Source organism: Panthera uncia (assembly GCF_023721935.1).
Source record: "Panthera uncia isolate 11264 chromosome A1 unlocalized genomic scaffold, Puncia_PCG_1.0 HiC_scaffold_17, whole genome shotgun sequence".
NCBI classification, from domain to species: domain Eukaryota; kingdom Metazoa; phylum Chordata; class Mammalia; order Carnivora; family Felidae; genus Panthera; species Panthera uncia.
Window position 1 is genome coordinate 86,815,145 of NW_026057577.1, and position 14,656 is coordinate 86,829,800.

Consider the following 14,656-nt stretch of genomic DNA (forward strand, 5'->3'; position numbering starts at 1 on the left):
TTTTCCTTGTCCCATTTTCTTCATTTTGCAAATGGGGAGAGTTTCTTTGTTTAATCTGCATGTTTATAACAATCCTTAAATTGAGATACAAACTTAAGGATGATGGATGGTTTCTTGATTTTTCTATGTTGTCCACATTAATATGCTAGTTTTTAGTAATTAAAGTAGTACCCCCTCAGTGCAGAGGATAATATGGGAACTGAAGATAGGCTTACCCTAACTGGACCAGTTATATATTTTAAATGAATCAGTACAATTTAAGTAAAGCCATTTGTGGCTACAGGGCAGTAAAAGTTTTAAACTCAGTATTTCACATCAGGGACCCAGACTGAGCCCAGCACCTATAATCAAATTTTAGGACTCCTGGAAGAACAAAATAATCTTGTTACATGTAGTAACTTACATATTTGATATTCATTTTCTTTTTAGGCATTAATATGCTTTTTTGTTTTTACTGATAAACTTATGAGATATTAGCATTTCAATTTAATTTGTGGTTTTAGTTTTCCTTACAAACAGATATGACCAGAAGACAATTGGAATATGAAGCAAGGCAAATCAGAGTTGCAATGGAAGAACAACTAGGTACTTGCCAGGATATGGAGAAAAGAGCACAGGTAACTTAACTTATTATTAAATTATAAAACAGCACAGGCTAGAGAAGAGCTATTAAGAATGTGATGAATTATAGCTCTGTTAACATTGATTAAATTTTATTATTAAAGATATTTATAAGTCTACCTTCACTTAGGCACTGTTTCAGAATAATAATTTATTATGGCTGCTGCGCATCATAACCAATGTTCACGTGATTCTGCCTCTACCGTATTTCATTTCCCTGATTCTGTTCTGCTGTGCCTTGGAATAGTAAGAGAGAAAAAGTGTTAGATGCTGGTCACCTGGTAGCTGATAGTTAACTTCACTTCTTCTTCAAAAATCTCCTTTGAGATTTTTGCTTCTTGTAATCTAAGTATGTGTAATGACATTCAGAATATTTCACTGCTCTTTAAGTTGTACACAAAAAAAGGGAAGACCTCACTTAAAGAAAGTAGGAAGGAAATATAGAAAGAGGACACAGGGAGAGGTGAAATGAGTTGGATGGAGAACATTCCCATATTTCTACCTCAGTTGATGTCAAGAAAAGAATATTAAATAGCTTTGCTATTTGTCAAGCATTTTCATACATTATTGAATTTAGCAGTTTGTATTTACACAAGTGTATTTATTACTCGCTAATGTTTTAAGCCCTGACAAGGCCTTACCATTTGCCTTGTCTGTTTCAAAGCAAGTATGGGCATTAAGAAAGAAAAACAAAAAAAGGAAAACTTTTACAACAAACTGGGAGGAAAACATTATTTTAAAGATTTTATTTAAGGGAATAGTCAATAAAAGGGAGGGCCTACATTTATATGTATGGTATAAATACATTTTTTATTCCAAGAAGTTTATGGTTTTAAAATCACTAATACAAGACATTTTACATCCCCAAACTGTAGTTTTTATCTTTTATATGGTAGTTTCCTAAACACAATGTATATTTGCTTTATGCTAGAGTATGGTGGTAAACTAAGGAGATACTTAAGCCCCAGTACCATGATACATTTTGTAGTCCATACCTGTTATTTTCACAATGAGGCTAGAGGCTCAACTAATATATCTATATTACTTATGTTATGATACATGCATTTAATAACTTTTGTTAATTTCCTCTCACTACCTCCCCTGTCTGTTCAAATTAACATCTTAAATGCCAAAAGTAAAACTTTAAGGGGCTCCTGGGTGGCTCAGTCAGTTAAGTGTCCAACTTCGACTCAGGTTATGATCTCACGGTTTGTGAGTTCGAGCCCTACGTCAGGCTCAGTGCTGACAGCCCAGAGCCTGGAGCTTGCTTCTGATTCTGTGTCTCCCTATCTCTGTTCCTCCCCTGTTCATGCTCTGCCTCTCTCTCTCTCTCTCTCTCTCTCTCAAAAATAAATAAACGTTAAAAAAAAAATTTTTTTTTTAAAGTAAAACTTTAAAAATAAGCCTTTCAGTAGAAAATATATATGAATATCTTTCTAATATTGGGGTAAAAAAGGATTTCTTAAGCAAGATATAGAATACTATTTGTAAAAGAAAAAACTGATAAGTTTCATTGTATTAAAATTCAGAATTTATCGGGTACCTTAAAAATACATAAATTTTGGGTTTGCAGTTACATGGATGAAACTAGAGGGTATTATGCTAAATGAAATTAGTCAGAGAAAGACAAATATCCTATCACTTAACTCATGTGGAATTTAAGATACAAAACAGATGAACATAGGGGAAGGGAAGCAAAAATAATACAAAACAAGGAGGGGGACAAAAAAGACTCTTAAATACAGAGAACAGCTGAGGGTTGCTTGAAGGGTTGTGGGTGGGGGGATGGGCTAAATTGCTAAGGGGCATTAAGGAAGACACTTGTTGGGATGAGCACTGGGTATTCTACATAGGGGATGAATCACTGGAATCTACTCCTAAAATCATCATTGCACAATATGCTAACTAACTTGGATGTAAATTAAAAAATAAATAAGATAAAAATACATAAATTTGGGGGGAAATGGTAAATAGCCCAGTAAATACATAGGTACAGCTAGCAACTTATTTGGGAGAAGAGAAATTAAATTAGATCCCTAATTCAAACCTTGTATACGAAAAATTACAAATGGGAGTGCCTGGGTGGCTCATTCAGTTAAGCATCTGACTTCAGCTGAGGTCATGATCTCACGGCTCGTGGGTTTAAGCCCCATATCGGACTCTGTGCTGACAGCTTGGGAGTCTGGAGCCTGCTTTGGATTCTGTCTTCTCTCTCTGTCCCTTCCCTGCTTATACTCTGTCTCTCTCTCTCTGTCTCTCTCAAAAATAAATAAAATTTAAAAAAAAGAAAAAAATTACAAATGGATTGAATATCTTAGTGTGAAAAATAAACCTAAAACTAATGGAAGAAAATACAGGACAACATATGTAATTTTTCATAAAATTTTAAAATATTCTGCAGAAGATAAACTAAGGGAAAATATTTTTAACACATAAAAGGGAAAAAAGTCACTATCCCTATAATGCAAGAATTCCTACAAACTAAGGAAAAAAAAGACATCTGTTTTTTTTTTTTTTAATGGGTAAAGGATATAATCATTTTATTGAAAAGAAAATGCAGGGGCACCTGGGTGGCTCAGTCGGTTGAGCGTCCGACTTCGGCTCAGGTCATGATCTCACGGTCCATGGGTTCGAGCCCCACGTCGGGCTCCGTGCTGACAGCTCAGAGCCTGGAGCCTGTTTCAGAGTTTGTGTCTCCCTCTCTCTCTGACCCATCCCCGTTCATGTTCTGTCTCTCTCTGTCTCAAAAATAAATTTAAAAAAAAAATTAAAAAAAAAAAAAAGAAAAGAAAATGCAAGTGATTAGTAAAAACATACAAATGACTGGTAAGCAGTTTAGGGAAATTCAAAATAAAATCCATTTTTGCTCATGACTGTGAGATTGTCAGTTTCCAACTATCTCTGTTAACAGTTTGGTTATTTATTTTGCTTTTTATTTGTTTACTACATATTTGGGCAGCTAAGGGTGCCTACCACCTACTGGTGGTGGTCCCTACTCTCCTATACACATGTACACAAAGGCTGGGGAAATGTACATCAAGTTGTTAATGGAGCTAACTTCTAGGGACTGGAGATTGGTAGGCTGAAAGTTCCTCACACTTCCATTTTACCATAATTTTTTTGTAATTGTGTGGCTAATATAGTTTGTATGTTTCCTGGTTGATGGCCATTTAGGTTGTAATTTTTCACTGTTTAAACAGCTCTGGTAAACATACTTATTCATATCTTGTAAGAGTTGTGCAAGAGTTTCTCTTGGTTAACAGCAAACTTTTTCTTAAAGGGTCATAAAAAAAATATCTCATTCTTTGTGGGCCATATGATCTCTGTCACAGCTTCTCAACTCATAGATGTTAGTATGTAAGCAAATAGGCATGGCTGTGCTTCAGTAAAACTTAATTCACAAGATGGCTAACAGGCTTAATTCACAACAGGCTAACATATTGCCGGCCATAACATATGAGTGTTTTGAACTAGTGTTTGCAAAATTGCACTCAAAATGATTTTATCAATTTACATTTCTACTAGTAGAGGTCTCTGTGAGTCATGCTTTATAATAGTCAGTGGGCAATGAAACATCAGCTTGTTATTTAATTTATATTTTCTTGAATACTACTGAAGTTGAATATCTTTTCATATATTTATTAGACTGTGGACTTTCTTTCTGCTACTTGTTCATCTTTTTCGCATTTTCCATTATGTTAAATGTCTTACTCTTAAATATTTGAGAGATGTATTAATATCCTCTTGATACCAATCTATTACAGATAATATACACCACATCTCCTCCCTGCAAAATCCATTACCTGTTTTAGATTTGTGATAACAAAACTTAGTTTTTGTTATAGAGCTAATTAATTATATATTGCCATATTTGTGCTTTCTGTGAATTATTTGTACATCTTTTCCTATCCTGGAGTCATAAAGTTACTTTCATATTATTTCTAATAGTTCTAATGTTTTATTTTTGCAATTAGGTCTTTAATTCATCTCCAGAATATAATCATGTATGTTTTAGAGGTTGGGATCTAATTTTACATAAATACAAGTATATATGATTTTATATGTATGTGTGTGTAATTATTCAATATATAACTTACATATTAAATAATGTTGGTTTTTATTAATATTATATGATCAGTTATATATAATATATATACAGATACATATACATACATGCATATTTATGTTTTTAACAAAATTACCTATTTATTTGATATTCCACTGTTCCCCATTGATTGCTAATGAATTCCATCTCTGGCATGTGGTAAGTTTGTATTTGCTGGATATTTCTAGATTCTGTTCCACTGATCTATTTTAATTTCTCTGTGCCTGCACTCATACCACATTTGTTTTATTTGCTGTAGTTTTATAAATCTTGGTACCTGGTAGAGTGAGTTGTCCTATTTTTGTAAAAATGTGGTTATATTCTGTCTTACTACACTTCCATCGAAATTTCGTATCAGCTTGTTGTCTAATTCAAAGAAAAAATGCCTAGTGCATTTTTTATTATAGTCACATTGAATTTATGAATTAATTTGAGGAGAATTCATATCTTTACAATACAAAGATTGGTTCTTGGTTCAAAGGATGGACTCTGGAGCCAGACCTCCTGGGTTCTAATCCCAGACCTGCTACCTACCTGCACTGATTTTGGGTAAATTCTCTGCCTCGGTTTTCTCATTGATAAAGTATAATGCAAAACTGAAATGTGAGAATTAAATGAGTTAATACATGTAAGAGCACTTAAAGTCTGGCACATGCTAAACACTAAGCAGTATGTATTAGGTGTTATTAATTTTATATCTCCATTCATTTAGGTGTTATTTTTGTTATAAAGTTTTGTAGTGTTCTCTATAAAAATTTTATACATTTTTAAAATTTATTCCTAGATATTATGTAGTTTTTGTTACTGTTATGACTGGAATTTAATTATCCAGCAACCTTCTTGAACTCTTTCATTAAATTGTCTCAGTAGTTTAAGACTTTCTTACATTTTTCTTGCATTTTCCATATGAACTGTCACATTGTTTGCAAAATAATGATAATTTTGTGTGTCCTTTGCAGTTTTTTTTCTCTTTATATTGCATAAGAACTCTAGTACGTCTTTGAATAAGAAGCAGTGATACTGTGTACTCAAAAGTTTTTGATAGTTACCCTTTCTCAAGTTAAGGAATTTACCTGCTATTACTCATTTGTTGAGAATTATCCTGAATCTGTTTTGAACTCTATTACTGTTATAATTTTTTAGAATCAGTTTTTCAAAAGTCATACTAACTACCTTCCCTTGAATTGTTAAGTACTTGTTAGTAAGCATAATTTCATAAATATTCGAGGGTATCATACAAAAAAAGAAAGAAATACTAGTGGCTTCTTCCATTTTCATTTTCAGAAACAGAAGCACAGGGGTTGTATTACTAGAAATCCCCTACTTCATGGGTCACTTGGGTGGCTCAGTTAAACATCTGACGCTTGATCTCAGCTCAGGTCATGATCTCACAGTTTGTGAGTTTGAACCGCCTATTGGGCTCTGCACTGATAACACAGAGCCTGCTTGGAATTATCTCTCTCTCCCCCTCTCATTCTGCCCGTCCTCTGTTCCTGCTCTCTCTTTCTCCCTCAAAATAAATAAAATTAGGAAGGAAGGAAGGAAGGAAGGAAGGAAGGAAGGAAGGAAGGGAATCCTTTATCTTGGTGGATATCAAGACATAGACTGACTTCAAGATTTACTGACATATTGACAATACAGAAATCAAGAGAGATACTAGTTACAATCTCCTACTATCATCTTCTAAATATTAAAATTTTTAATTTAAGATTTTACTGGTGGACCCCCCCACTCCTGGGCTTTGCATCTATGGAGCCCCTCAGGCAGCTTCACTCTGGGCACTGCCCCCCAACTCTGTGCTTTAGGAGATCTGCCCTCTCCAATACTGTCTTGGCAACAGCCCATGCAAGGCAATGCCACGGACTTGGCAGTGTGCAGGCAGTTCCTGTGGTGGCAAGCACCACTCCAAAGTGACTCCTACCCTGGAAAAAGGGGAAGATAACCACACATACCTGTCAAAGGAGGCCCCAGAAGTGGACCGGAGGCAGACAAGTGCTCTGACTACAGGTCCTGCCCACCAACAGAACCTTCTCAGGACAACACAGGGAAAACACCCAGCAGTTTGGTGCTACTGTATCTCTAGCACACATCTGGTCTGACTCAACCCAAGCCTAAGGCATACCCAGACTAGTCCACTAATACCACAGGAACCAGATTCTGCCCACAACAAGACAAAGACAGCCATTGCAGATGACTGCACTGGACGAGAAAAGCATCTCAGCTGCAACAGCAGAGCACATGCATCACACATAGGAGACACCCCTGAAGCATCAGGTTCTGGTGAATTAGGGACACTGCACAGCAGGGCACTACTGGACCTCTTCTTCATAAGGCCATTACTTTCAAATGCAGAAGATGTAGCTGTCTTTCCTAACATACAGAAGCAGACATAGAGAGTAGGACAAAATGAGACCGAGGACTATGTCCAAAATGAAACAAAAGGACAAAATCACAACAAGAGACCTAAGTAAAACGGAGATATGCAATATGCCTGAGAATTCGAAGAACCAATCATTAATACACTCACTAGACTTGAGAAAAGAGTGGGGGACATCAGTGAGACCCTTAATGAGATATGAAAGACCCAATCAGAGAACACAATAAATGAAGTTAAAAATACACTAGAGGGAATAAGTAGTAGAAGCACAAGAACAGATAAGCAACTTGGAGGACAGAGTAATGGGAAGTGACCAAGCTGAGCACATGAGAGAAAAAAAATATTATGCAAAATGAGAATAAGCTTAGGGAACTCAGCAACATCATCAAAAATAATAATATTCTCATTATAGGGATCCCATAAGGAGAAAAGGAGGCAAAAAAATTTATTTGAAGAAATAATAACTGAAAACTTACTGAATCTGGGGAAGGAAACAGAAATCCAAATCCAGGAGGCATAGAGATTCCCCAACAAAATCAGTCCAAGAAGGTCTACACCAAGACACATAGTAATTAAGATGGCAAAAGGTAGTGATAAAGAGGCTATCATTCAGGTAGCTAGCAAGGCTATCATTCAGAATAGGAGAAATAAAGAGTTTCCCAAACAAAAAGGAATTCATGACCACTAAACAAGCCCTACAAGAAAAGTTAAAGGAGACTCTTCAAGTGGAAAGGAAAGACCATAAGCAAGAGTAAGGAAAGTAGGAAGCACAGAAGTAGTAAAGAAATAAGTATATCTATAAAAATCAGTCAAGGGACTCACTAAATGAAAGCATGTGAAGTATGATACCATCTACCTAAAATGAAGAAAGGAAAGGAGTGGGTTCAAACTTAAGTGACCATCATCCTAATATAGACTGCTGTATACAGAAGATGTTACAGAAGGAGGGAAGATGGCGGCTTAGGAGGATGCTGGGCTCACCGCGCATCCTGCTGATCACTTAGATTCCACCTACACCTGCCTAACTAACCCAGAAAACCACCAGAAGACTAGCAGTATGGAGTCTCCGGAGCCAAGCGCAGATGAGAGGCCCACGGAAGAGGGTAGGAAGGGCGGAGAGGCGGTGCGTGCTGCACGGACTGGTGGGAGGGAGCCGGGGCAGAGGGGCAGCCTGCCGGCCAAGCTGAGCCCCCGGGTCTGGCTTGCAAAAGCGGAGGGGCCAGACGGAGTGTGTTCGGACAGCAAGCGGGACTTAACATCTGGAAGGTTATAAGTTAACAGCTCTGCTCGGAGAGCGGGAAGGCTGGAGGACAAAGGGAGGGAGAGTTGCTGAGCCCCCGGACGACAGAGCTCAGTTTGTTGGGGTACAAAGGCGCTCGCCAGCGCCATCTCCCTCGCCCATCCCCCAGCCAAAATCCCAAAGGGAACCAGTTCCTGCCAGGGAACTTGCTTGCTCTGCACAAACACCCAACGCTGTGCTTCTGCGGAGCCAACCCCCCGGCAGCGGGTCTGACTCCCTCCCACTGCCACAGGGCCCCTCCTGAAGTGGATCACCTAAGGAGAAGCGAGCTAAGCCTGCCCCTCCTGCCCCCGTGCACCTTGCCTACCCACCCCAGCTAATATGCCAGATCCCCAGCACCACAAGCCTGGCAGTGTGCAAGTAGCTCAGACGGGCCACGCCACCCCACAGTGAACCCCACCCCTAGGAGAGGGGAAGACACCAGTCTGACTGTGGCCCCAGCGGTGGGCTGGGGGCAGACATCAGGGCTGACCGGCTCCGCCCACCAACTCCAGTTATACACCAGGCACAGGGGAAGTGCCCTGCAGGTCCCCACCACTCCAGGGACTATCCAAAATGACCAAACGGAAGAATTCCCCTCAAAAGAATCTCCAGGAAATAACAACAGCCAATGAACTGATCAAAAAGGATTTAAATAATATAACAGAAAGTGAATTTAGAGTAATAGTCATAAAGTTAATCGCTGGGCTTGAAAACAGTATAGAGGACAGCAGAGAAGTTCTTGCTACAGAGATCAAGGGACTAAGGAACAGTCAGGAGGAGCTGAAAAACGCTTTAAACGAAATGCAAAATAAAATGGAAATGACGACGGCTCGGATTGAAGAGGCAGAGGAGAGAATAGGTGAACTAAGAGATAAAGTTATGGAAAAAGAGGAAGCTGAGAAAAAGATAAAAAAATCCAGGAGTATGAGGGGAAAATTAGAGAACTAAGTGATACACTAAAAAGAAATAATATACGCATAATTGGTATCCCAGAGGAGGAAGAGAGAGGGAAAGGTGCTGAAAGTGTACTTGAAGAAATAATAGCTGAGAACTTCCCTGAACTGGGGAAGGAAAAAGGCATTGAAATCCAAGAGGCACAGAGAACTCCCTTCAGACGTAACTTGAATCGATCTTCTGCACAACATATCATAGTGAAACTGGCAAAATACAAGGATAAAGAGAAAATTCTGAAAGCAGCAAGGGATAAACGTGCCCTGACTTATAAAGGGAGACCTATAAGGCTCGGGACTGATCTCTCTTTTGAAACTTGGCAGGCCAGAAAGGATTGGCACGAGATCTTCAATGTGATGAACAGAAAAAATATGCAGCCGAGAATCCTTTATCCAGCAAGTCTGTCATTTAGAATAGAAGGAGAGATAAAGGTCTTCCCAAACAGAAGATGTTACATACAAGCTGAATGGTAACTACAAATCAAAAACAAGTAATAAATATGCAAGAAATAGAGGAATCCAACTATATCACTAAAGAAAGCCAACTAATCTTGAGAAAAAAGAGCAAGAGAAGAAACAAATGGGGAAAAACTACAAAAACAACCATAAAAGAAGTAACAAAATGGCAATAAATATATACTATCAATAATTACTTTGAATGTAAATGAACTAACCACTCCAATCAAAAGACATAAGGTGATGGAATGAGTAAATAAAACAAGACTCTATATGCTGCCTACAAGAGACTCATTTCAGACCTAAAGGCACATGCAGATTGAAAGTGAAGGGATGGAAAAGCATTTATCATGCGTATGGGTGTGAAAAGAAAGCCAAGGTAGCAATATTTATATCTGACAAAATAGACTTTTAAACAAAGACTATAACAAGAGCCAAAGAAGGACACCATATGATCATTAAGGGGACAATGCAAGGAGATCTAACAGTTGTAAATATTTATGTATCCAACATGGGAACACCCAAATATTTAAAGCAGTTAGTAACAAACATGAGGAAATAATAGAGAGTAATACAATAATGGTAGAGGACTTTAACACCCCACTTAAGATCATCCAAACAAAATCAAAATGAAACAGTGGCTTTGAATGACACACTGGACCAGGTGGATTTAACAGATACATGCAAAATATTGCATCTTAAAACAGCAAAATATACATTTTTTTCAAGGGCACATGGAACATTTTCCAGAATAGATCACATATTAGGCCACAAAACAAGTCTCAACAAATTCAGAAAGATCAAAGGCAATCCATGCATCTTTTGTGACCACAACACTGTGAAATTAGAAATAAACCACAAGAAAAAATCTGGAAATACAACAAATACCCGGAAGCTAAATAACATGCTACTAAGTAATGAATGAAGTCAACCAAGAAGTCAAAGAGGAAATCGGAAAATACATGGAGACAAATGAAAATGAAAACACGGTGGTCCCCAAAATTTTTGAATTCTATTCTAAAAGGGAACTTTATAGCAATACAGGCCTACGTCAGGAAGGACAACAGATCTCAAGTAAACAACCTAACATTACACCTAAAGGAGCTAAAAAGAAGAACAACAACATAAAAAAAAATCCAAAGAAATAAATAATAAAGATTAGAGCAGAAATAAATGAAGTAGAAGCTTAAAAAAAAATAGTAGAATAGGTCAACGAAAGCAGAAGCTGGTTCCTTGAAAAGATCAACAAAATTGATAAGCCGTTAGCCAGACTCATCAAAAAGAGAGAGAGAGAGGTCTCAAAATCAGAAATGAAAGAGGAGAAATAACTGACCAAAAATACAAAGGATTATATGGGAATATTTTGAAAAATCATATGCCAAAAAATTGGGCAACTTAGAAGAAATGTATAAATTCCTAGAAACCTGTAACTTTCCAAAATTGAATAGGAAAAAATGGAAAATTGGAAAAGACCAATTACCAGAAATAAAATCAAAAAGATTGCCAGCAAACAAAAGCCCAGACCAGATGGCTTCACTGCAGAATTCTACCAAGCATTTAAAGAAGAGTTAATACCTGTTCTTCTCAAACTACTCCAAAAAAATAGAAAAGGAAGGAAAACTTCTAAATTCATTCTACAAGACATGCATTACCTTGCTCCAAAAAAACAAAGACACTAGAAAAAAAAACTACAGGCCAATATCTCTGATGAACATAGATGCAGAATTCCTCACATAATATTAGCAAACCAGATCCAACAATACATTAAAAAAAAAAAATTCACCACCAAGTGGGATTTATTTCCAGGATGCAAGGATTCCTCAATATTCACAAGTCAATCAACATGATACATTGCATCAATAAGAGAAAGGATTAAAGACATGTGATCATTTCAGTAGACACAGAAAAAGCATTTGACATAATAAAACATCCATTCATGATAAAAACCCTCCACAAAGTAGATTTAGAGGGAACATACTTCAACATAACAAAGACCATATGTGAAAAACCCAGAGCTAACATCATCCTCATTGGGGAAAAACTGAGAGATTTTCCCTTAAAGTCAAGAACAAGACATGGATGTCCACTCTCACTTGTATTCAACATAATACTGGAAGTCCTAGCCACAGCATTCAGACAAGAAAAAGGAATAATAAAAGGCATCCGGATTGGTAAGAAAGAAGTAAAACTTTCACTATTTGCATATGACGTGATACTATATTGAAAACCCTAAAGGCTCCACCAAAAAAAACCTACTAGAATTGATAAAGGAATGCAGTAATGTCCCAGGATACAAAATCACTGTATAGAAATCCATAGCATTTTTATACACTAATAATAAACCACAGAAAGAGAAATAAAACAATCCCATTTATAACTGCACCAAAAATAATAAAATATCTAGGAATAAACTTAACCATGGAGGTGAAAGACCTGTACTCTGAAAACTATAAAACACTGATGAAAGAAATGAAAGATGTCACAAAAATAGAAAGACATTCCACGCTCATGGGTTGGAAGAACAAATGTTGTTAAAATATCCATACCAAAGCAATCTACAGATTTGACGCAATTCCTGTCCAAATATCAATAGCATTGTTTACAGAACTAGAACACATAATCCTAAAATTTGTATGGAACCACAGAAGAACACAAATAGCCAAAACAATCTTGAAAAAGAGCAAAGCTGGAGGCATCACAATTTTGACTTCCAAGTTATATTACAAAGATGTAGTAATCAAAATAGTATGGTGCTGGCACAAAAATAACTACATAGATCAGTGGAACAGAATAGAAAAGCCCGAAATGAATCCACAGTTACATGGTGAATTAATCTTCAACAAAGCAGGAAAGAATATGCAACAGACAAAAGACAGTCTGTTCAACAAATAGTGTTGGGAAAACTGGACAACAACATACAAAAGAATGAAACGGGACCACTTTCTTACACCATCCACAAAAATAAAATCAAAATGGATGAAAGACCTATACGTGAGACCTGAAACCATAAAAATCCTAGAAAGGAATGCAGGCAGTAATTTCTCTGTCATCAACCATAGCAACTTTTTCTAGGTAGGTCCCCTGAGGCAAGGAAACCAAAAGCAAAAGTACACTTAGGACCACATCAAAATAAAAAGCTTCTTAATAGTGAAGGAAACAATCAACAAACGAAGACAACTGACTAAATGGGAAAATATTATTTGCAAATGACATATGAGAAAGGGTTAGTATCCAAATATATAAAGAACTTATACAACTCAACATCCAAAGCCAAACAATAAATCCAATGAAAAAATGAACAGAAGGGGCACCTGAGTGGCTCCATCAGTTAAGCGTCTGACTCTGGACTGTTGGTGAGGATGTGGAGAAAAAGGAGTACTCATGCCCTGCTGTTGGGAATGCAAACTGGTGCAGCCACTGTCGAAGACAGTATGAAGGTTCCTCAAAAAGTTAAAAATAGAACTACCATATAATCCAATAATTGCACTACTGAGTATTTACCCAAAGAATACAAAACCATTAATTCAAAAGGATCTCTGCACCCCTGTGTTTGTTGTGGCATTATTTATAATAGTCAAATTATGGAGACAGATCAAGTGTCCATTGACTGATGAATGGATAAGGAAGAGTGGTGTGTATATGCAGTGGAATATTATTCAACCATAAAAAAGAATGAAATCTTTCCATTTGTAATGACATGGATGGAGCTAGAATATGCTAAGTCAGGGAAAGACAGATACCATATGATTTCACTCATATGTGGAATTTGAAAAACAAATTAATGAAGTGGGGGGCAGAAATAGAGAAGCAAACCAAGAAACAGACTCTTAACTATAGAGAACAAACTGATGGTTACCAGAGGGGAGGTGGGCAGGGAGACAGGTGAAATAGATGACTGGGATTAAGGACTGTACTTAACATGATGAGCACTGAACAGTATGTAGAATTGTTGAATCACTTTATACCTGAAATTAATGTAGCACTGTATGTTTACTGGGACTAAAATTAAAAACTTAATGAAAATTTTTAAAAAATATTTTATTGGTGGCAGGGAGCTTGTTACATAAAGAGGAAAACCAGTATTCTGAAGCTGATTGTGTATAGTTTTGTTGTTTTCATGTAAAGCCAGAAATTGTTTATCATATGGTTGTAGAGGTAACCACTGATATCTGCGGTATCTTTAGAGAGCTACTGAGAATATAGGCATTTTTCCTTCCTTCACCATGTTTTCATGATATAAATTAGATAAGGAAGGGTTTGTTAGAGAAATTTATTTACCTTAAGTTCACTGTTTTCACAATTACAATAGAGTATGAGCATACTTATAGTTTTATGAGGGAAAGGAGGAGAGGGAGGGAAGGAAGGATTTGGTTTTGGGAGGGTTTTTTTGTTTGGTGAGCACAATTTTGAGTTTTTCTGTGGTTATTTATCATAACATTAAATAATAGCGGCAATAAATGTTTTTACTGTGTAGTAAAATCATAAGGATACTGTATTTAAATAAAACTAAATAGATCAGTGTAAGTTTTATAGTATAGATAGCTAAAGCTATTTTAGTACTTTTATTATTTATCTGTTGGGATATGCATGCTCAGGAATCTTTTACTGATAGGGCACACACACACAAAAAAAAGTTTAGAAATGACTCCATCTAGCTTCTAACACATTTTTCGCCCATTAAAATAATTACCCGTAATTTTTCATGCCTCAATATTAGGATGTCACTATAGAATTATTTCAGAAGATGATACAACATTGATAGTACTTGTTTCTTTCTTTTTTTTTTTTAATACACTTTCCTTATCAAGGGTGACAAACCAAAACAAAAGCCTGAACATGTAAAAACCCAGGGTGCTAGAAATACA

The 14,656-nt window shown here is 36.7% G+C and overlaps 1 protein-coding gene across 4 annotated transcripts in view; it reads left to right on the forward strand.

The window, feature by feature from the left end:
- Positions 1-14,656, forward strand: part of APC (APC regulator of WNT signaling pathway) — a 149,224-nt gene that overhangs the window by 92,207 nt on the left and 42,361 nt on the right. For all 4 annotated transcript variants that reach the window (XM_049647722.1, XM_049647724.1, XM_049647723.1 and 1 more), the window contains one exon: positions 504-617. In XM_049647722.1, coding sequence (XP_049503679.1) covers positions 504-617 — 114 coding nt within the window. The remainder of the gene's footprint in view (positions 1-503; positions 618-14,656) is intronic.